We start from the raw sequence: 22394 nt of genomic DNA, 5'->3' as shown, positions 1-22394 counted from the left end.
GCTTACTATGAACAGCATTGTTTGTACATTTGGCCTCCTGAAACAAAGATTTTGTTGTAAATGTCATTCTAGATATGTGCTGCAAGATGTACTACATAATTATATAAAGTCTTTTATATTCCAGATTTCACAACTGAGCTACTTATAAGAGCATGCATGTTGATATTATAAACATGTGTAATTCTAGCAACTGTAAAGACATCCTGAGAAAACCTATTCATGTTAATCAGATATAAGAAGATTCAGAAATATGCAATGTAAAATCTACTGAAAGCAGTGAGGTGAAAGTGTTTTTTTAAAAATAATCTATAGCAACTACACAACAACAATGATCATTGTTATGTTAAATATAGTAGAAAAATGCTGCAGCATGTTGAATTGCCCCAGAGAACAGCAACTTTATGCTACCTCACTTGGAGCCTTCTGTTGCCATTTCAAATGATGTGTATTTTGCACTTCACACAATCAAGGGCATGATGTTGACCAGAGAGCTGCTGGCCTGCCTAAGGGGATCCCAGTCAAAATGTTCAGCGTTTTGCAGAGCAGCCGTATGAACGCCTGGGTGGAAGAAACTAATGTGCATGACAACCCAAATGTTCGTGAATACTTCATGCAGAAATGTCTGTAACCTAGCCCAAAATGTGAGCCAAGCCAGTGTTTGGAAATGAATATTTTCCAGATAAAATGTCTAGAAATCAAGGTAAAAAGCAGACTGAACCTGAACTCCCATTTTAGTTAGACCTGGCCACAAACCAGATTATAAACTAGTTGTATCTTTACTAAAATCAAACATATATGTGAACTAAATTTCTGCCAAAATATCCATTTCATATTTAAAGTGTTGTATGCCTCATTTTAAACTCTTCATTTTCTTGCTGCTCATGTAAAGAAGAGCTCCTCCATGCCTTCTTAGATTGCTTGCGCAATATTTTTATCACTCTGGGCATAGAAGAATCTAGACCATTAGTTAAAAAAATAAAGACAATAGTAGAAAATGACTTTTATGTGGGTGGCGCTTTGTGTTTCTTGTCAAATACTATTTGTTGTCATGGTAATTGATGAATGAGCATGATTCTAGCTAGACCTACACAGCAAAATGAAATTTGTTAGGGCATTTTATCTCCTAACTTCCTTGCTTTCTCCTTTTTTGAAGGACATTCATATTGTGGTGAGATTTCATGGAATGTTATATTGGTATTTCACTCATGGTAATTACATCGTGATTCTTTCTACGTGAGCCTGGACTAAACCATTAAGGGTGTGTAATCACAGGCTATTATATCTAAGCTCTGCATTATCTAACTTGACATCTACAAGAATGACAACTTACACTTATATAACATCTGACGACTATTATCATACAAAACTTGATATTGAGGCAAATAAGGATATATTAGGTCAGATGGCTGCAGACTGAGTTGAATAAGTAGGTCAAAGGAGTAAAGAGATGGAACGATGGCAAGGTTTCTGGAGGGAGTTCTATTTAATACACTTCCATCAGTGTTACTGGAAGAACCCAGCTTGTTCTTTTTCTGTAACCTAGAGATGCTGAAACTAATTAAAATATGTCAGCTGCCACCCTGATTATCATTGATTAATTCATCACATTACACTGGTGATTCAAAGATGTTGCTTAGTATTACAGTAATGTAATTTAAAAAAAATACAAATTAAGTTTTGTGAGTTAGTTGAGATAGTGTGCATATTCCTCTCTGGCTCTGATGATATTTGTAAGTCATTCTTTCCTGTGTCTGTAGAGCATCATAGCCGAGGAGGAAGAGGGCATATACATATATTTCTTGCATAACTCATATGAGGATTTTTTTCCTCATGTTCTATTGATGAGAAAATAAGATATTCATTTTATTTATTGGTGATCATGTAATGGAGTATGGGCTTATGGTTTTTAGTGGGTGGGTTGTGTAAGTATAGCCATCCATAATTCCTTAAATTTGCTGATTAGTTGTTTTTGGGGAAGGATGTAGGTCTTTGCCATGATTTTCCACAAGGCCAGATCCCATTTTCAATTGGCTCTCCAGGGAGTGCCAACTGAAAGTGTTGTCTATCCCCAAGCGAAAAAGGAATACTTAAGAGTAAACAAAGCTGGATTGGGCACTAATTGGATATAACATTAACAAAGGCTTTTAAGATTTAGTGTATCATGTTACTAGCTGAAGTTGAAGGGAAGGAATGATTTAAAATTAGTCTTCAGCTTCGATGAGTGAAGTGGCAGCTTCCCGTGCAATAACAAGTCAGTGATAGTGAGATGACAAAGTTAAGCAAAATAACAAACAGTAACAGTCAAACATGCTTTAATAATTCCTCCTTGATATGTCTTTCAGCTTGATCCGGAGAATACTGGTTTCATTGCTGTGGAGCACTTTTCCAATCTGCTTCAGAGCCATGAATTACAGCTGGATCCTACGAAACTTGAGATGCTGTTTGCTCTTGTACAGAGCAATGAACAGGGCCAGATCTGCTACCACGAGTTTGTCAACCTGGTGAGTAACAAATTTATGCAGAAAATTTGGCACAGTGCCAAAGTGAGCCATGTTATTGATTGATACCACTGTGAACTGAATGTAGAGATACAAGTTATGAGCATGAGAGATGATATAGGATACCATAAAGTGAAAACAGACTTATGAAGGGTACAATTTTTATCTCCTTTCCTTGGTTGCTTTGTTTATCACAGGTGCACTGATGTGATTTTGAACTAAATTGGTTGATTTTTTAAAAGTTGCTGAATGGTGTGTTGTATAACTATGTAAGTGCATGTATTCTGACAGAAACATTCACTGCAATGATTTTAAACTGTTATTTGATACAATGCTTCCATTTGTTTTTATGGGTCTTACTGCACACAACTTGCTGTTGACATTTTTACCAGTGGTGATCTTCATGTCATCTGCTGGTTGAAGAGCTGATGAAGCAGGGAGCTAAGTGTAATGAAGCCTTCATTGCTTTAACTATATTGCTGGCATTTGAGGGTGAAATTGAACATTGGCAGGGAAGCAAAATGGGTGCTAGCAAATTATCTGCCAGCCCTAAAGAACAAAATTTCACTCCTCTGACTTAATGTGCAAGATTATAGAAAAATGATGTGTACATGATAGCAGAAGGTGCCTAATTCACAGGAACTTAATTTCCAGAAGGAACAGGGCAACAAAACAGCTTGTCTGTAATGTTACCGCAAGAGATGCCAGGGAAAAATTAAGTGAGGCTGAGCTCCTGAAAGAGGCTTAGCAGGTGGGAATGCCAGATGAAGATAAAATTGCACTGTAGCCCTGATTTTCTGATTGTATACCTAAGTAGCAAGGTTTCAATAGGAAGCATAATTTCACCAAGTTTGCACTATGGTATCAACTTCAAATGTTTGATTGCAGTGTTAGTGCTGGTGAATAAAATGGATTTTCACTCTTGCAACAGTAAAGGAAAGCTCCCTGTTAAATATCTCTCCTATTTGAACCTGATTGCCCACAGTTCTTACTGGTTTTAATATATTTTTCCTAGTTTCTTACTACATAGAAATAAAGTGATTTGGCCCATTGAATCTATGCTAGCTGTCAGAGCATTCTCTCCCACAATTAGTTTCCAATAACCTCTTGTCTCTCACATGCACATCAACTCCAACTTGATCTTCTTATCACCCAACTATACCGGGGTAAGTTACAGTAGGAAATTAATCTACCAATCAATACATCTTTGGTATGTGGTATGGGAGGAAACCAGAGCACCCAAATATTTGTTTTTGGTGTTGCCATGCAGTCACATGAGAATGTGCAAACATCACACAAACAGCACTGGAGGTCGAGTTTGAATCATGGTCATTGGAGCTGTGAGGCAGCAGTAGCACCTGCTATGCCACTACACACAACTTGAAGAACATTCTCTCTGTGCTGGATTTGCAAGTTTGTCTTGCAATTGCAATTTACTAAACCATTACACCACTGTCCCACCTTTTATGCATTCTCGATTGAATGGATTTTAAACCATTTTGTTTGAATGCATTCAGAAGTGCATTAATACTCAGGCAGCAGGCCTTGTGTAGTGCTCAGATTTACCACTAGGTAGAAAAGAGCTGTTGTCCATGGAGGAGAAACTGAATCATGTTATACACATATTTTGTACATTAAATCACCATTGGTGGTGCAGGGAGAGTAAAGAGAGCCAAACTTTGGATCACAATCTTCCTTGGAAGAGTGCAGGCTGCTGATTTATTTCCTGATGAATTCTCCATGTGCAAGGCACTATTTTTTGATGGGTTGCATAGCTCACATGCTGAACAGTTGATCTAGTTTTCATTGCCTAAATTGCCCTAAAGAGTGATGTTTGAAGTGCCTCCCCCCCCCCCTTTGAAAATGCTGACCATGCGCTCTCTCTTCCACTTTGCTTCTCAATTGCTCTGAGAGCTACCCGTAGGCCTGCTTGACATTGGAGCTGACAAGGCTTGGTCAGGTCTCAACTGGTGAGCTGCATTGGAATATCCAATTGATGTTTCCACTCCAATGCAAATGAAGCCCTAGGTCCAATTTCAGTTCAGCTTGAGGCTGAGATCATCAGCGTGCATTGGGATTGCGCTACCTGTTCTACTCCAGAAACTAGTACAAGCTTGAAATATCTTCACCCATGCCTGTTGGGTCTGTTCTGAGTAGCTATAATGTGTCTTTGAACAATTGCCAGCTTTTTAAAATTGTTTTTTTTCTTCTTCATATGGGTTAAGACTCCAGGAACCTCTCAGGAGATTGTTGCTAAAAGACTGAATCACATTCACAGTGAAGTACTGGAGTTCAGAATAGGGTCATTGTGAAAATCGGATTCTGCACTCCAAGCCCTGAAATATCCAAGGGTAGCAAAATGGGAAATGTACTTGTTAAATACAGAATCATACAGAATTGGGTATTATTAAAAAAATGTATCCTTTGCAAATAGTATTAAAGATGACTTTAAAGTGCCGATCAATAATTCATTAAATCAAAGAAGGCAAATACTCAGCTGAGGGAGAGAAGTGCATGATCCTCTGCATTCAGTTCTAAAGTTTGTGTTTGGGGAACTGAATGAGAGATGCAAGGCCAGGAATAGAAACAAACTGCAGTCGTCTCTTTTGTAATACACAATAGATCAATTGGATTGCACAGGGAAACCTCACCAGTCACATTCAACAGAGAAGTATTCAGATGCAAAACTTTACACATGTCTGGCAAATAGAAACCATTATTAAGAACACTTAGTTCCATTGTGAGAGTTGCTGTCACTGCAAAAAGTCCAAAAGAAGTTTCTTTTAAATTAAGGATTACAGTAATGTTAAACATCTCTTAAATAATTTACAGAAAATTACATACATTTATGCAGATAATAAGCTGAGAATAGAAACACTAAATAACAAGAGAAGACAGAGACACAAGAGACTGCAGATGCTGGATTTTGGAGCAAAAAACAAGCTGTTGGAGGGACTCAGCTGGTCAGGCAGCACCTGTAGAGGAAATGGACAGTCAATTTTTTCGGTCTTGACCCGAAACATCGATGACCCAAATAACAAGAGAAATTTAGGTTGTACTACCCAAGTCATCTTCTTCCGTAACATTTGGACTTAGATTGTTTTAGCTTCCTAGCTTTTGTCCCTAGGAAAAGTCTACTTACTCTTATTTATCTGATAATTTGAAGCTGAAACTGTGACATTTCAATATTTTTTTGCTGTTGCCTCTGTGACAATTATTTACTCAAGTTTGCTGCCTCTTGTATGTAATTTTGTACACTAGAGACTGAGGAGAAAAATGTTGGTAAGTAAACCTGTCTGGAGTGAGGATGTGCTCCAAACCCATATTGTGTAGAAACAGCTCCAATTCATTAAAAGGAGACATTATTATGCTTCTCCATACATTTGGTGGAAGGAGTACTCCAATATTCAGGCTTCTATCTCTGTAATGCTTTGTTCTGAACTCAATGTTGCATTTGCACACCAGGCACTCCTGATACATGGGGAGATATCATAAATAATATTGAAATGGGGCCTTGCCCACATATGGACATGACACAATTTTAAATATGATCTGATGCCAGAAAAGACCCAGAAATCAGTTATTAACCCTTTTTGTTTCGTCTTAGGCTAGGAAAAATGAGATTTTGGAAAATGAAGTTCAGTATTTTCACTAATGCCACTGCAGAACACATATCCACTGCCCTAAATTCCATGATGTTGATTTTCACTTCCCTCACTCAGTTGTAATGGGGTAGTAGTGCCACAGAAACGCAACAATATGCTTATTACCCCATTCCCATTCTAATTTATCCTGCTGCCATTTTGGTCAGAGTCCTTGTATCGGCAACCTACAGACCTATCTGCTTTAGGCAAGAACTTGCTTTTCATTTGCTAATGGTAGTACATGACGTACAAAGGGCTCCTGACGCAGTTTTGACAGATCAGTGAGTAGAGCATCCACCTGCATTTGAACTATCCATTGGCTACCAGATATGGAGCTATTTTCATGACATTACTGGAATTATTTTCCTTTGAAAAATTACTCCTTTCAAGGGGATGATCAAAGCACAGACATTCTGCCCCCCACCCCTGATTATAATTAGAGATCAATTAACACTTAAGCTGCCTTAAAATGTACTATAAGTGAACCACTGAGGTACAGAATGCATCAAATGCTTTTTGGCACATAAATTCTTCAGGCTTCGTTCCCTTGTATTCCTCTATTACTATGGTCTGGGATTTGTAGGAACTCTGGACAAATATTTGTCCTAGTTCTAGCTTTTTGCTGGAGCTATAGCTGCTGCTTCAAATGAACCAATTAGTACAGTCAATTTAGGTTGGATGCAAGAGGATAAAAGAACCTCTGCAGAAATTCTACCCCTTTTTTTAAACTATTTATCTATTTAATATTAGCTCTTTCTTTAGCAGACTAACACCGCTGCCAACATGCTGAATTAGACTCAGCTCTTCATGAGCTTTTGAACAAGTACAAATTGAATTTAAATGAATTCCCATCAGCATTCACAGTTTATTCTCTTTTTTAATGGAGAAAATATTTTTAGGCTATTTTGATGCCTTGGTTATTTTTTTCAACAATATAAGTTTATGACTTATGCTTTTTGCCTGTACCTCTGTTATTCAAGAATAGCTAAACATTTTAATGCTTGACCCAATTCTCTTGAATTCTTTCTGGCAACTACAAACTTTCCCATCTCAGACGCACACAGTTTTCCTTCCTCATCCTCTCCCTCAACTTCACCACGTTTCAAGTACGGCAATGAGACCTTCTTAGAGTTGCTGTAGAGATGCTTCTCATTGGGTATCTCATCTTAAAGGTTAGTTAGTTTATTCTTGTATCCAACCTAAATTGACTGTACTAGTTGGTTCATTTGAAACAGCAGCTATGCAGTTCTAAGCTCACAATGATGCTTTAGTGTGTAAAATTATTTTTAAAAATTTATTCTTGGGGATGGACATTGCTAACAAGGACAGCATTTATTGCACATCCCTAGTGATTTTAGAGAAGATATCAGCTAGCCTCTTTTTTTGAGCTGCTACCAGCCACATGATGAAAGGTACTCCTTCGAATACAGTAGTTGTAGAAATTTGATACAATGATCATAAAGGAATGATGATGCAATTTTCATTTGCCTAATAATTAGAATAAAAATTGGGAGTGATGGTGTCCCCAGTCATATGCTTCCATTGTTCTTGATGATGGGACTATGGCTTTGGGAGATGCATAGCAATGCTGCATTCTATAGTCACAGGACACTGGCACTGAACGTTATTAATAATTAAGCTGGTGGATAGCATGGGAAACAACGAGATTGTTTTGCCTTGGATGGTGTTGAGTTCTTGAGCATTTTAGCATCCATCCACCCAGATAATTGGACAGTATTCTTTACACTTATGGCTTGTGTCTTGTAGGTGGCAGGGAGAGTAAGAGAGTTGGGAAGAGGGGTTCCCATTGCCAGAATACCCATCCTCTGATTTGTTGTTATAAGTATGGCATTAATGTAGTTGCTTGAATTTCTGGTTAATGGTGACCCCTGCCCTCATCCCCTCCATCTCTCCTCCAGAACATAATGTCTCCATTGTTTCAGAAAACGTGGCTGCAGGGCAGGGCTGCAGGTAAAACTGAAACACAGGGACCTAAGGCCCCGCCTCCCTACCATCCTCCTGGCTAATGCACAGTCTCTGGAAAATAAAATTGAAGACCTCAGAGCAAGACTGCAGTATGAGAGGGACATCAGGGATGTTGTGTACTCTGCTTCACAGAGACATGGCTCACCCCCAGCACTCCAGACACAGCGCTCCAGCCCGAGGGCTTCACCATTCACCACATGGACTAGACCGCGGCATCAGGTAAGGGCAGAGGTGGTGACGTTTGCTTCATGATTAACTCTTCGTGGTGCACAGACGTGGCAGTTCTGTCTCAGTCCTGCTCCCCTGACCTGGAACATCTGGCGGTCAAGTGTCGTCCATTTTATCTGCTGAGGGAGTTCTCCGCCGTCGTCCTGGGTGAAGTACATTCCACCCCTGGCAAACATCACGCTGTCACTGGAGGAACTGAGCACAGTGATCAGCAGTCATGAGACAGCGCACCCTGAAGCCTTCCCGATCATCGCAGGGGACTTCAACCAGGCTAGCTTGAAAAAGTCTCTGAAAAACTACCACCAACATGTCACCTGTAGAATCAGAGGAGCCAACACACCTGATCACTGTTACACCACCATCAAGAATGCTTACCGTGCCATCCCACACCTGCACTTTGGTAAGTCTGATCACCTGGCTGTACTTCTACTCCCAGCATATAGGCAAAGACTGAGGACCTCCTCAGCAGTGGTGAGAACCAGGAAGGTATGGTCAAGGGAGGTGGAGGAGCGTTTACAGCACTGCTTTCAATCGGTAGACTGGACCATATTCAAGGATTCATCATCAGATCTAAATGAATATGCCCCAGCTGTCACTAACTTCATCAAAACCTGCGTGGATGAGTGTGTGCCTTCAAAAACATACCAGGTCTTCCCAAACCAGAAGCCCTGGATGAACCAGGAGATTCTCAGTCTGCTGAGGGCTAGATCGGTGGCATTCAAAATCGGCAATCCAGAACCTCAGAAGAAGTCCAGATATGACCTACTAAAGGCCGTCGTGAGTGCGAAAAGGCAATTCCGAGTGAAGCTGGAGATACAATTGGATGCACAACTGCTGTGGCAGGGTTTGCATGCCATTTCTTCCTACAAGGTGAAGCTAACAGCATAAATGGCAGCGATGCTTCACTCCCCAATGAGCTCAACACCTTTTATGTATCATTTGAAAGGGAAAATAACACTACACCTGTGTGAATCCCCACAGCATCTGGTGACCCTGTGATCTCTGTCTTGGAGGTCAACATCAGAAAACTGTTCAAGAGGGTGAACCCTTGCAAGGCGTCAGGCCCCAACAGTGTACCTGGCAGGGTACTGAAAATCTGTGCCGACCAACTGGCTGGAATGTTCAAAGACATCTTCAACCTCTCACTGCTGCAGTTGGAGGTTCTCACCTGCTTCAAAAGGGCAGCAATCATACTGGAGCCCAAGAAGAGCAGGGTGAGCTGCCTCAACGACTATCGCCCGGTAGCACTCACATCTACTGTGATGAAGTGCTTTGAGAGGTTGGTCTTGGCTAGGTTTAACTCCTACCTGAGCAAGGACCTGGGCCCACTGCAATTTGCCTACTGCCACAACAGGTCTACAACGGATGCAATCTCACTAGCTCTTCACTCGGCTTTGGTATAGTGAGGTGACCAGAACTGAACACAATACTCTAAGTGTGGTCTAACCAGAATCTTATAGAGCTGCAACATTAACTCGTGGCTCTTGAACTCAATCCCCCGACTAATGAAGGCCAGCCCACCATATGCCTTCTTAATCACCCTATCAACTTGTGCGGCAACTTTGAGGGATCTATGGACTTTGACTCCTAAGATCCCTCTGTTCCTTCACACTGCTCAGAATCCTGCTATTAACCTTGTACTCTGCCTTTAAGTTCATTCTTCCAAGTGTATCACTTCACACTTTTCCAGATTGAACTCCTTCTGCCATTTCTCCGCCCACCTCTGCATCCTGTCTATAACCCGTGGTAACCTATGACAGCCTTCCACACTATCCACAACACCTCCAACCTTCATGTCATCTGCAAACTTACTAACCCATCACTCTACTTCCTCATCCAAGTCATTTACAAAAATCACAAAGAGTAGGGGTCCCAGAACAGATCCCTGCAGAGCACCACTAGTCACTGACCTCCAGGCAGAATACTCTCCATCTACTACTACCCTCTGCCTTCTGCATGCAAGCCAATTCCGAATCCACACAGTGAAGTCTCCATGGATCCCATGCCTCATGACTTTCTGGATGAGCCTACCATGGGGAACCTTCTCAAATGCCTTACTCAAGTCCATATGCACCACATCCACCGCTCTACCTTCATGAATTTGTTTTGTCACTTCCTCGAAAAACTCAATTAGGTTTGCAAGGCACAACCTGCCCCTCACAAAACCATGCTGAATATCCCCAAATAAGACTATGCTTCTCCAAATGCTCATAAATCTTGTCCCTAAGAATCCTCTCCAATAGCTTGCCCACCACTGACATAAGAATCACTGGTCTATAATTCCCAGGATTATCTCTACTATCTCTCTTGAACAACAGAACAATATTTGCCATCCTCCAATCCCCTGTACCATTCCTGTGGCCAGGGAGGACGCAAATATCATCATCAACGTCCCAGCAATCTATTCCCTCACTTCCCATAGTAATCTGGGGTACATCCCATCTGGCCCCAGGGACTTATCTATCCTAGTGTTTTTCAGAAGCTCCAGCACTACCCCTTTCTTAACCTCAACATCTCCAGCACATTAGCCTGTTCTATGCTGCCTCACTTTCATCAAAGTCCCTCTTCCTCGTGAACACTGAAGCAAAGTATTCATTAAGGACCTTCCCTACTTCCTTTGCCTCCAGACACGTTTCCCCCTTTATTCCTAAGTGGTCCTACCCTCACTCTAGTCAACCTCCTGTTCTTCACGTATATGTAGAACAGCTTGGGGTTTTCCTTAATTCTACTCACCAAAGCCTTCTGATGTCCACTTCTAGCTCTCCTAAGTCCCTTCTTAAGCTCCTTCCTGGATACTTTATAATTCTCAAGAGCCCTGCCTGATTTTTGATTCCTAAACCTTAAGTATGCTTCCTTCTTTCCGTTGACTAAATGTTTCACCTCTCTTGTCAACCATGGTTCTTTTACCCTACCATCCTTTCCCTGTCTCAGTGGGACAAACCTATCCAGAACCCCATGCAAGTGTTCCCTAAACAGCCTCCACATTTCTGCTGTGCATTTCCCTGAGAGCATCTATTCCCAATTTACGCTCCCAAGTTCCTGCCTAATACCATTGTAATTAGCTGTCCCCCAATTAAAAACTTTCCCATATTGTCTGCTCCTATCCTTGTCCATGGCTATGCTGAAGGTCAGGGAGTTGTGGTCACTATCTCCTAAATACTCACCCATTGAGAGGTCTGTCACCTGACCAGGTTCATTGCCTAGTACTAGATCCAATATGGCGTCTCTGTAGTCGGCCTGTTCACAAACTGTGTCAGGAATCCTTCCTGGTCACACCTAACAAATTCTGCCCCATCTAAATCTTTTGCACCAAGTAGGTGCCAATCAATATTAGGGAAGTTGAAGTCTCCCATGACAACAACCCTGTTATTTTTGCATGTTTCCAAAATCTACCATCTGTTCTGCTCCTCAGTGTCCCGGTGGCTATCGGGGGACCTATTGAATACTCCCAATAGAGGAGTATTCTATACTTCTATAGGCCCCCCAATTCACAATACCCAAGCATAGATATTGTCCAGGTTTTGCTGCATGTAAGGAGTCATGTATGGACTGAACACTTTGGAATCATCACTAAACATTCCTACTTCTGATATAGTGGAGTGAAGATCATTGATAAAACTTGGATGCTACTGTGAGGAGATCTAACCTCGGAAGTAAAATGAATGGCTCCTAAAGACCACTATGAGCATCATATGTATTAAATTTAATTCCACTTAGTGGAGAATATTCATTTATTTACATGTCTTATTTGGTACAAGGCTGTAATAAATTCTAGAGCTGAGTGGTCCTGGCAGAGGCCAAACTGAACATTGAAAAGAAAGATATGTTGGTCATGGTCAGGATTTAGCTTTTCTGGAACTTGTATGTTTTACATATATATCAAAAAGCAGATAAAATAAATACTTAAGGAGTTAAAGTAACCGGTAACAACCACTTATAGCTCTGGCACAGATATTCCACTTCCCAGCTCAATAGAAATAGGGTTTGCGTGTAGTACTCTGTCCTCTCACTGGAAACTCATGTCTTTAAAGCTATCCCTGATCATCCTGAAAGGACCCAGGCAGCCTTTTCGAAAACATTGGAGGAAACAGGTATACTCGGTGGGAGTTTTGGCTGCAATCATTGTTAGTTGAAGGATTCCTCTGATTGAATGATTCTACTATATTAACACTCTGGTTCCACTCCACTCATCTCCATCAATATGGATTACTTTTCAGTTTTGAATGGTGAAAAGACTGTACCTAACTGGTATCATTTATTTCTCCTGCTGTCATTCATTTTGTGTTATGTAAAGTTACCTTTCGCTTCTTTCAGTTTTTGCCTGTGTATCTGTTGTACTTTTCACTTAACTAAATGATTCAAAGGCTGGGCAACTTACTTATGTGATCGACTGGAGAAACTGGGGTTGTTTTCTTTGAAACTGAGAAGATTGCAAGGAGATCTAATAGAGGTACTTAAAATCATGAAGGGTATAGATAGAGTAGATAAAGAGAAGTTATTCTCATTGACAGAGGGGTCAAGAACTCCAGGGTATAGAATGAAGGTGATTGATTAAAAAAAACTAAAAACGACACGGAAATTTTTTTTACATACATTGTGTAGTTATGTTCTGGAATGCACTGCCAGGGGTAGTAGTGGAGGCAGATCAATTCAAGCATTTGAAAAAGAGCTGGATAAGTATCTGAAAGGAAAGAATTTGCAGGGTTATGGATTGCTCTTGTATAGGACTATTGTGAACTCAGTCAGCTGAATGAGCTCATTTTGTGTGGCAACAGTTCTATGGAGTTGAAGTTATGTTAACGTTTCATGGAAATTGTCTTCAGCAAGTGCAGTTCTCAGGCCGGTTACTATGGAAATGTGTGAGGCACACACTACAATATTTTTTCAGGGGCTAACCACCCATGGAAATGGAATACTGACTAGGAATTCTTTGAGTGCTGATGGGGAAGAAGAGCAGGTCTCCTCCTTCAAAGAATCTAATCTAGGAGAAACAGAATAAATATAGAAACATGGACTATATGTTCTTTCAGCCCTGGGAATGGACAATTCAGGATCTTAAGCATACTGATTCTTGTGCTACTAAACCCAGCATTGCCTTACATAGCCAATAAATTTACTGTTGAGAACAAGTGGTACATTGTACATTGATAAATGAGGTACCTGCCATATTGGGTGGGACTTTAATAATATTGGGCCTTGTAACTGTATCCTCCATTTCTACTTCAAATAAGGTAGAAGAGAAAGGATTGTGTTAAATTAAAAAATAAACATTGAATGTTTAGTAAATGACTCTGTAAATCTGTGTCTACTTATGCTGGAATATTTGTATGGGCTGAAGTTTAACCACTGTGTACCGGGATTAGGCCAGGGGAGCCACCAGCTGGCAGGAAACCCAAAATAAGCAATGCTGTCTTAATCAGAAGCACTTTCTCCTAGCCACTGCATAAATAGAGTATTTTCAGCTTTCCTAATAAATTGGGTAGGTGTTTAAACTCTTTCGGGTTGGAAATGGTCATTGCCTGGTACTTTTCTGGTGCAAATCTTATTTGCCAGTTTTCAGCCCAGGCCTGAAAGTTGTCTAGACATTGAGGCATGCACCAGACAGACTCATGTGCTGAGCAGTTGTGCATGAGTTGAACATTGTGCAAACATCAAAATGAACAACCCCAGTTCTGACCTTATGATTAAAAGAATATCATTGTTTAAGTAGCTGAGGATGGTTGGGCCCAGGTCACAGACCTGAGGAACTTCTGAAGTGATATCTTTGTGTTGCAATGATTGACCTCCAGCAATGACAGCTATCTTCCTTCGTATATGGCATGACTCCTTGATGCCCATGACTTAAGTTTTACCAGGATTTCTTGATGCCACACTTTGTCAAATGCTACTTGGATATCAAAAGCAGTCACTCTTAACTTCAGCTCTAGAATGTAGCTCTTTGATTCTTTTTAGACCAAGATTCAAATGGGGTCTGGAACCAGAAGCACAAGGTGGCCATCCATTAGTAGGTGATTGGTGAGACTTGAACCCTGGTCTCTGGATATTAGTCTGGTAATTTAACTGCTGCACCATCACTGTACTGTACTTTATTTCTGGAATACAGTGATGTGCATCATGCAGGTTGGTAGAGGATCTCTTTCTTATGGATATTTTGTGTAGGGCCCATTTTCCCATATGCTTTAATGAATGAGTCAACAATCATTTGAACTTGACCTCTGTGCAACACAGATCCAATCCCAGTGCAGAATGATGTCAAGCAAGTCTGCCATTGCTCTAACCTTTCAGTCATCTTTTCTGCAATATTGCACATCACTTCCAACATGCTCCTCACTGGAATGGAGCAAGTCTAAAAGATGAATGGGAAACCTTTCAACTTTTGTTGTCTCCACTCTAGAACCAAGGTTTCTCATTGAGCTAGAATTTGCAGACCAACACTTGTTTATGTGATAGTTCAGTAGCTTTTTAACTTCTGTGAAATGGTGAAAACGTGCGATAAATGGCAGGTGCCATTTACTACATTTCCCTGGGATTTCCAGTGATTTCCCTATTAAAGAAGCAGCAACAAAACCCCTGTGGAAATTGCAGGGGATTGTGTTTCCATGTGATAATAAGATTTATCATGGCTGTGTTTATGTTTTGCACACTCATATTGTATTTCTCTGTATTGGATTTCTTGTTCTCTGATTGCATGTCTTTGCTTAACTTTATGCCACAAAATGTCTGCAAGAGTTCCCTCTGATTTCCAGCAAAAATTAGTTTTTTAACTTTGAGAAAACCCATTATAATTCCACGTACATATTTCTTATGTGAATAAATCTACAGAATTTTGTGTCCCTTCACAGCTCCTATTATATTATAATACCACCATCTCAGATTAGCTTTTAATTTACAACATCAGTTCAGAATGAAGTCGATATAAAGTTTGGCTGTGATATTTCAACTCGTGGCAATACCAAGAAGATATCATGACATCACTACAAAGCTAATGAATACATTAGTACCAGATGACATTAAGAAGCATCTCATGACTGAAATATATAGCTGCAGTCCTAATAGCACATTTATTAAAACAATACAAAAAAAGTGAAATTTGCAGCTTCCTTACTTTTAGTTGGAATAGCCTAGAAAACCTCATATTGATGTTGACCTTGGCAAAATAGCCTGCACTGAGGGCTCAGCAGCTGAAAAGCCATTGTTTCTCGGTCATTTCACCAAAAGATTATCTGTTTATTTATGTCATTGGTGTTAGTGTGTCCTAACTGTGTGCATTTTTGCCATGATTCTAAATACATCATTGATTAATAAACACTGGGATGATCTGACATCATGAAAGGCAATAAGTGAAAGGACAGAATGAGTGACCATCATATGTCTGAATGCAAGGCTGCATGGTGGTGTGACTGATGTTATATATGTGGAAAAGTTTGTAAGTGACTACATGTGTGTGAATGTGTGACTGACTATCTGTGTATAGATGGGTAGATGGGATTCAAGGCATTAAATTTATTTGAGTGGGAATGACTTTGGCTTTGTGTGCATGAGTATGTGTGAGATAGAGAGGGTGGTACTCCACTACCTATTCTGATCACCTCTGAGTTCTTCTGAACTTTGCACCACCACCACTACCACCTTCCACAATCAAATGATCTCTTTCCTGGGCCATTTTCACTTTCCCTTGCTCCACCCATTCCCCACATGGCCTATCGATCACCACCCATGCACATTGCTCTCCACTTCACCTCACCCAAAGCCTCTGGCATCTTTTACCATTGATTCTTCCAATCTCTTCCAGTGATTCCTGATTCCATCCTCTTATCCCTTCCTCCTCTACATGCCCAATTCTGGTCTGATGTCAGTGGCCTCTCGTTATGATTGGCTGAGGCTGGGAAAGGGAGACTGGAAAGCAGGTTCTACTGTTAAATTCAACAGACCCTGAGGGAAGCATGTTTATTCAGGTTTCCTAACTTCAAAACACCAATCCACCTCCACTCCTTGACTCTTTTTCCTTGGCTTTAAGCCAGCCCATTTACTCTTCTACATTAATCAAGCTTTTATCCATGTGTTTAAACTTCCATTTTTATCTAGAGCTGAATTGTTCTGACAAACTCCTTGTGTAATATCTTATTAAATGCCATCTGAGAATCTATATTTACTGGGTATAATTCATAGTAACCTTCAGAGAAATAGTGTAAGTGAGAAAATAAATTTTTTTTTCAGTTTCTCTGGGGCTACTAAAGGTGCTGGCAAAGTTAAGGTGAAAAATGGGAGAGACCCATAAGATTCCAGACATGTATACTGAGTGAATTCCTTATGTCTTGCCAATTGGCCATTTTCCTACATGACATACCTTACCAAACACACTATATACTATTTGTGGAGTACGAGCTGTGCAGACCATCACATGTTCTCAAAGCACCAGACTGTCTGGGAACATCACCCTGAAGGTGATTGGGGAGTACCTATTATATAAAGCACTTTGTTAGGGAATCTAATTCTGCTCTTCTCCAGAGTCTGTGGAACCTTGATTCTGAATTATTCAACTATTGTATCATTGTAAAAAGTTTTTGTAAAATTATCTGTATCTTGTCAGCAAGTTATGTGGCCCATTATCATTCCACGTCAGTAAATTGCAGATGTTCATTAAAATGTATGTGCAAAAAAGAAGTCTGTCAATGGTAAATCAAAGAAACACAGATCCTAAAATTATTATGTGTTGATTTTAATTCTTCTCCCCAGTAGATGGGCAGTTAAAAAGAGTATTCTAATGATCATTTCTGATATTAACCTGCAGGATTCTGTAGGCAGATGTGGCACGCATTTAAACCTGGCAGGAGCTTCATAAATTTTTGGCCAGTAAGGGGAGAAACTACTACAGCTTTCAAACCAGGCAGAAGTGTGTCTGCAGTTGGTCCGAGGACAGAAGACGCGCTTTAAATATTTCTGTTCTCACAAAGGAAATCTCGCTGGGCTAAACTGCTTCATTTCTCTCCCACAAAATCTTCCCTAAACAGTACCTTCCACTTATGGCTACTGTCAACTATTCTGCACCTGATTCCTCCCATTGTAAGAGTCAAGTGAGTTGGTTAAAATTGCCCACGGCTCCTGCTGCCTCTGCTTCTTGCAAAGTCAATTCATCAGAGCAGTTTCCTGCCAGAAATGCATTCTGTTTAAAATTGGGTTCTTTGATTTGGAATTCTTAAGAAACATTACTTATCTGATTCCAGTAAGTGCTATGGTAAATGTTTCTGTCTAAATTGAATGCCTGAATAAAATATTAACCTGTAATGTACATAAAGATTTTTGCTAATTATATTAACAGAATGAAATCTTGCAACTCTCATGAATATTGATAGATAAACCACATCTGGTTTTCTTTCCAAATGTTAAAATCTCTACTTTTCTTAGTGTCCATTCTGAAATAAATATTATTTGACCGATATTAGTGGTTTGGATATGTGATTTGTACTGTTCAGCAGATACCTTACAGGGCAGTCAGACTTAATCAGTCATTTTAGCTTATGGATTTACAGAACTGTTGTGCCACAAACAAAGCCATTTAGCTTATTGAATCTTTGCTAGGTCATTATACAGCAATCTATTCAGTCCCATGACCCTGCAAATTATTTTGCACACATTGCCATCTAAGTCCCTTTCGAGAGTTCTGATTGGTTTTGTTTCCACCACCTTTGTAGCCAATGAATTTCAGATGTGTTGCCACTCTCTGTGTAAAGAAAAGTATTTTTCCTTATAATGCCTTTCACCCATTACTTTGAATCTGTATCCTTTGCCTCTCAGACCATCTTCTAGTGGTAACAGCTACTTTCTATTTACCTGATCTAAATCTGTCATGATCTTTTATACTTCTCTGAAAATTCTTTTCAGCTTTCCTTACTCCATAGGACAACTCCACTTTTGTGCCTTTCCTTAGGTTTTCATATTCTTTTAAAGTATGCAGATGGAATAGGATGTCATATTCCAGTTATTGCCTAACCATTGTTTTATGAATGTTCAACGTGACCTCCATGCTTTTGCACCCTATGCCTTTTTTTTGTCTTTTATTTTGGGTTATTCTTTAGTTTTCTTTGGTATATGGCAAAAAACGATGATTTAAGTTGTTAACAAGATTATCAGTTAGTTGCATCAACTTTTGTATCTTTAAGCCTTTAAAAGTGCAACTAAATCAAAGTAATAATAAAGAAATTGGTTTTAAAAATTAGAAAATAAAATTAGGATCAACCAATACAATGGAGAAACAATTGACGCAATGGCCCTCCATTCTAATGGTCAGTTTCACAGATTAAATAATTTCCTATATTTTGCTGGTTACATACAGGTTGTTCACCAGCTGAAATTCCTGCAGCATGTAGTGAATTAAGCATCTGTAGGTAACAGTACATGTAGTCAGGAAGAGCTGAAAGGATTCCACAGCACAAACATTTGGGGTTACAGAAGGCAAGAACTTGTATTTAAATGACGCTTTACATTTGTTCAGTACAGACATTGTTGGCTGAAGGGCCTGTTCCTGTGCTGTACTGTTCTATGTTCTATGTGTAACCTGAAGACGTCTCAATCAATAAATCAAGGAAGTATTGTCAGTGTTGATGAAGCAAAAAATGAAAGGTTTTATGAAAGGCATTTGAAGGAAAGCGATAAAGGAAAAGTTTCAGAATCTTTACTCATACAAAAATATTTATTGTTATTTATCTCTTTGAGTGAGTGATGCGTGCATTGTATTCCAATTTTAACTTGTGTGGATATCTTGCATATTACATATAATTCTCTGTTTAGTATGTTGGATCGCAGTTAGTCAAAGAGCAACAAACAATTCCACATATTTCTATGCTTCTATATTCCCCTAATCCTTGTTCCCAAATGGAAGACAAAAAATGGAAAAATTAGTATCCAACTTCTACGCATATAAATATTCCTACCTTGGATGGTGCTAAGATTGAAAAGCCAATGAGCTGATGGGAAATTGAAGGAGTCTTTTATTGTTATAAATGCATAAATATGCATGGGCACAGTGGCACAGCTAGTAGAGTCAATGCCTTGCAGTGCTAGTTACCTGGCTTCAATCCTAACTTTTGATGGTGTCTGTGTGGAGTTTGCAAGTTTTCCCTGTTACTGTGTGCGTTTCCTCCCCACATCCCAAAGATGTTCAGGTTGGTAGATTAATTGGCCACTATAAATGGCCTATAGCATGTAGGTGAATGGTAGAATCGGGGGGGGGGGGGGGAGGGGGGGGGGGGGAGGGGGGGGGAAGTTAATGAGAATGTGGGGAGAATAATAAATGGGATTAATATAGGATTAGTGTAGGAATTAATGTAGGAGTAATATAAATGAATGGTTGATGGTCGGCATGGACCCAGTGGGACGAAGGACCTGTTTCCATGCTGTATTTTCTATGACTATAATTATGTGAAGTTTGTACATTTGGAATAATGACTGGTGCAGTGATGAGGTAACAGGAAGTACCAGAGAAACAAAGGACTGCAGATGCTGGAATCTAGATGCTGAAAAACACGATGATGCTGGAGGAACTCAGCAGGCTAGGCAGCATCTGTGGAGAAAACCAATTCTAAACAACTGCTGGAAACCCAATTCTAAACAACTTGTTTGCAGGAATGTTGAAAATGTAATTTTTAAAAAAGCTGGCAGTGTATGGCATTATACTGTTCCCAATGCAAGTTAAAGATTAAGTCCATTACTAGTTTTCTGTCAGTTATTTCTCTGTAATATATCTGGCTTGTATACTGATGGTGAATCTATAATCAATCTCCCAAACTATCTTTGCTTTGGACCAATGAATGAAGGCTAGTACTTCCGGGATTAAATTGGCAATTGAGGCACTTAGATGAAGTGTCAGAGGGCATAATCAGGTCAAATGGGGAAAATACTGAGAAAATGGTTTTTGTATGGAAAATTCTAATACAGATTTAGAAGGTAAATGTACTGACCTTGATGTATCAGTGATATTCTTAGTTGGCATGTATGTTAGTAGTAAAAGGTACATCAAATTTCTAAAGTTACTTAAGGTGATTAGATTTGCCTCCCAAACTAGTGCATTTAGTTCAGGTATGATAAACATTTATTGCTGTGCTAAACTCAGTTTGGAATGCACAGCATTGCACTAACACCACTAAAAGCACCATTACTGTCTAGAGACCAATTTTCCAACTGGTAAATGGGCTGTAAAATTGCTTTGGCTCTCCTGCCCCTGTATATCTCGGTATCTGTGTGCTTGTTTGTAAAATTCAGGAAGCTTCTGATGGAATATTTGAAATGTGTGGTGAAGGAGGTGGCTGTCAGTGGAAGTAGTTCAAGAGAAACCACCATTGTGCTGGATTCAAATCTTTTCTGATTGTTTGATGGAGCAATTTTTATTACTGTAGTTTGTGTCATCCAACAGAGCACTCTGTACAAGGGAGAGCTTTTCATTGGGGCCTGGGCTATAAATTCACAGAACTGACTGTGATTTCTGATCCTCCATTCCCTAAATGATTAGTGTGAGGGACTTACTGCTAATTAAAACAAAATATTTCCTTGATTTTCTGATGCAGTGTAATGATGTGGAAAATCTTTCATCAACTTTATTTCTGATGTCTTTTCTCCTAATTTCTGAGCTATAATTGATTTCATAAAATAGTATTTCTCTATAACTTAGTTGGCTAATGATGGGCACAATCTCTTCTTATTCAAGTATAAGACTGTTGTTAATCACTTCACTAATGTACTAGCTTTATAAACTTAGCATCCGGAGCACTTTGGTGTGCCAAAACCCTTTCATTAATTTTGCCAAGTTAGAACATAATGTCTGTGCTATTGCATTACAAATGTTGTGTTGTAGGCACATGTCCAGGAAAAATAGGAAAAACAACCAGTCATTAACAGACTTGTAGTTCTTAGGCTCGTTTCTGTAAGGAGGACCAATATTTTGCTTTCTTTTAACAGAGGATATACTGAGTGATGATTTCTCTTGCAGTTCCGCATTATTCTGTCGCAATATACTGTTCTGTTAACTGTATCTCTTCTACTCTATATCTCTTGTTTCTATATTCTGCATCATATTATGAGCCTTTCATTTTTTTTTACTCTTTACTTACTTATTCTCAGAATCTGAATTATTCTTAGGACCACTACAATTTTCTGTGCATAGTTTAGGATTCAGAGGAATATGAATCAATAAGTCATACATTAAAAGAAACATGTAAAGTTTGGATGGCAGGGTGAGAAAATAATTATTGAAGATAATTTTTGCCACAAATGCTAAGTATAAAATGAAGCATTGGGTAATCTGATACATTCAATTCTAAAGTGTTAGATAGGTATTAAAATTGTAGTTTAGTTTCTTTTGATACCTGGTGCCCAACCCAATATGGGCTGTGGCTCATTTCTTGAGCAAAAGAAGAATGTACTGGTGTGATAATGATTTGCCTCAGTTGTATCTCCCTTAGAACTTGATTTGCAACAACATACTTGGCATTTTTAAAGAAGTATTTATTTTTCAGGATGTGATCATTACTACCAAAGCCAGCATGTATTGCCAATACCTAATTGCCATTGACAATGTGGTGGTGAGCCACCTTTTTCTACTATGTTGATCCATTTGGTGAAAGTACTCCCACTGCTGAGTAGAGAGTTCCAGGATTTAGACCTGGTGATAATGAAAGAATGGCGAAATATTTCCACGTCAGAATGGTGTGGAAGTCATGGGTTTGCAAGGTGATGGCGGAGTAACCTTGATGTCAACTGTTTTGCATTTTGTAAATGACAAATACATTGCAGCCATGATATGCCAATGGTGGGGCTATTGTACAGTTAGGATGTATGGGATGCCAGTCAAGCAGGCTTTGTCCCGAATAGTGTTGAGTGTTCTCGGTTTTGTAACTGCACTCATCAAGGTGAGTGGAGAGTCTTCCATCACACTGCTGATTGAGCCTTGCAGATGGTGGGAAAGGCTTTGGGGAGTCAGAGTTGGAGAGTTGCTCATCACAGGATAGCCAGTCTCTGAACGTGCTCTTGATAATATTTATGTGGC

General features: G+C 39.6%; 1 protein-coding gene across 5 annotated transcripts in view; it reads left to right on the top strand.

Annotated features, from left to right (window-relative positions):
* Positions 1 to 22394, top strand: part of rhbdl1 (rhomboid, veinlet-like 1 (Drosophila)) — a 155564-nt gene that overhangs the window by 24434 nt on the left and 108736 nt on the right. For 3 of the 5 annotated variants that reach the window (XM_052021843.1, XM_052021842.1, XM_052021844.1), the window contains exon 2: positions 2343 to 2501. The exons of 1 other annotated variant lie outside the window; for it this stretch is intronic. In XM_052021843.1, the coding sequence (XP_051877803.1) occupies positions 2343 to 2501 (159 nt within the window). Of the gene's footprint in view, positions 1 to 2342; positions 2502 to 22394 lie in introns of those variants that run through there. One more of the 5 variants, XM_052021845.1, reaches the window with a different exon arrangement.

This window comes from Pristis pectinata, chromosome 8, assembly GCF_009764475.1.
Source record: "Pristis pectinata isolate sPriPec2 chromosome 8, sPriPec2.1.pri, whole genome shotgun sequence".
NCBI classification, from domain to species: Eukaryota; Metazoa; Chordata; class Chondrichthyes; order Rhinopristiformes; family Pristidae; genus Pristis; species Pristis pectinata.
Note: the sequence above shows the minus strand (reverse complement) of the source record. Positions and strands in the feature narration are given on the sequence as shown.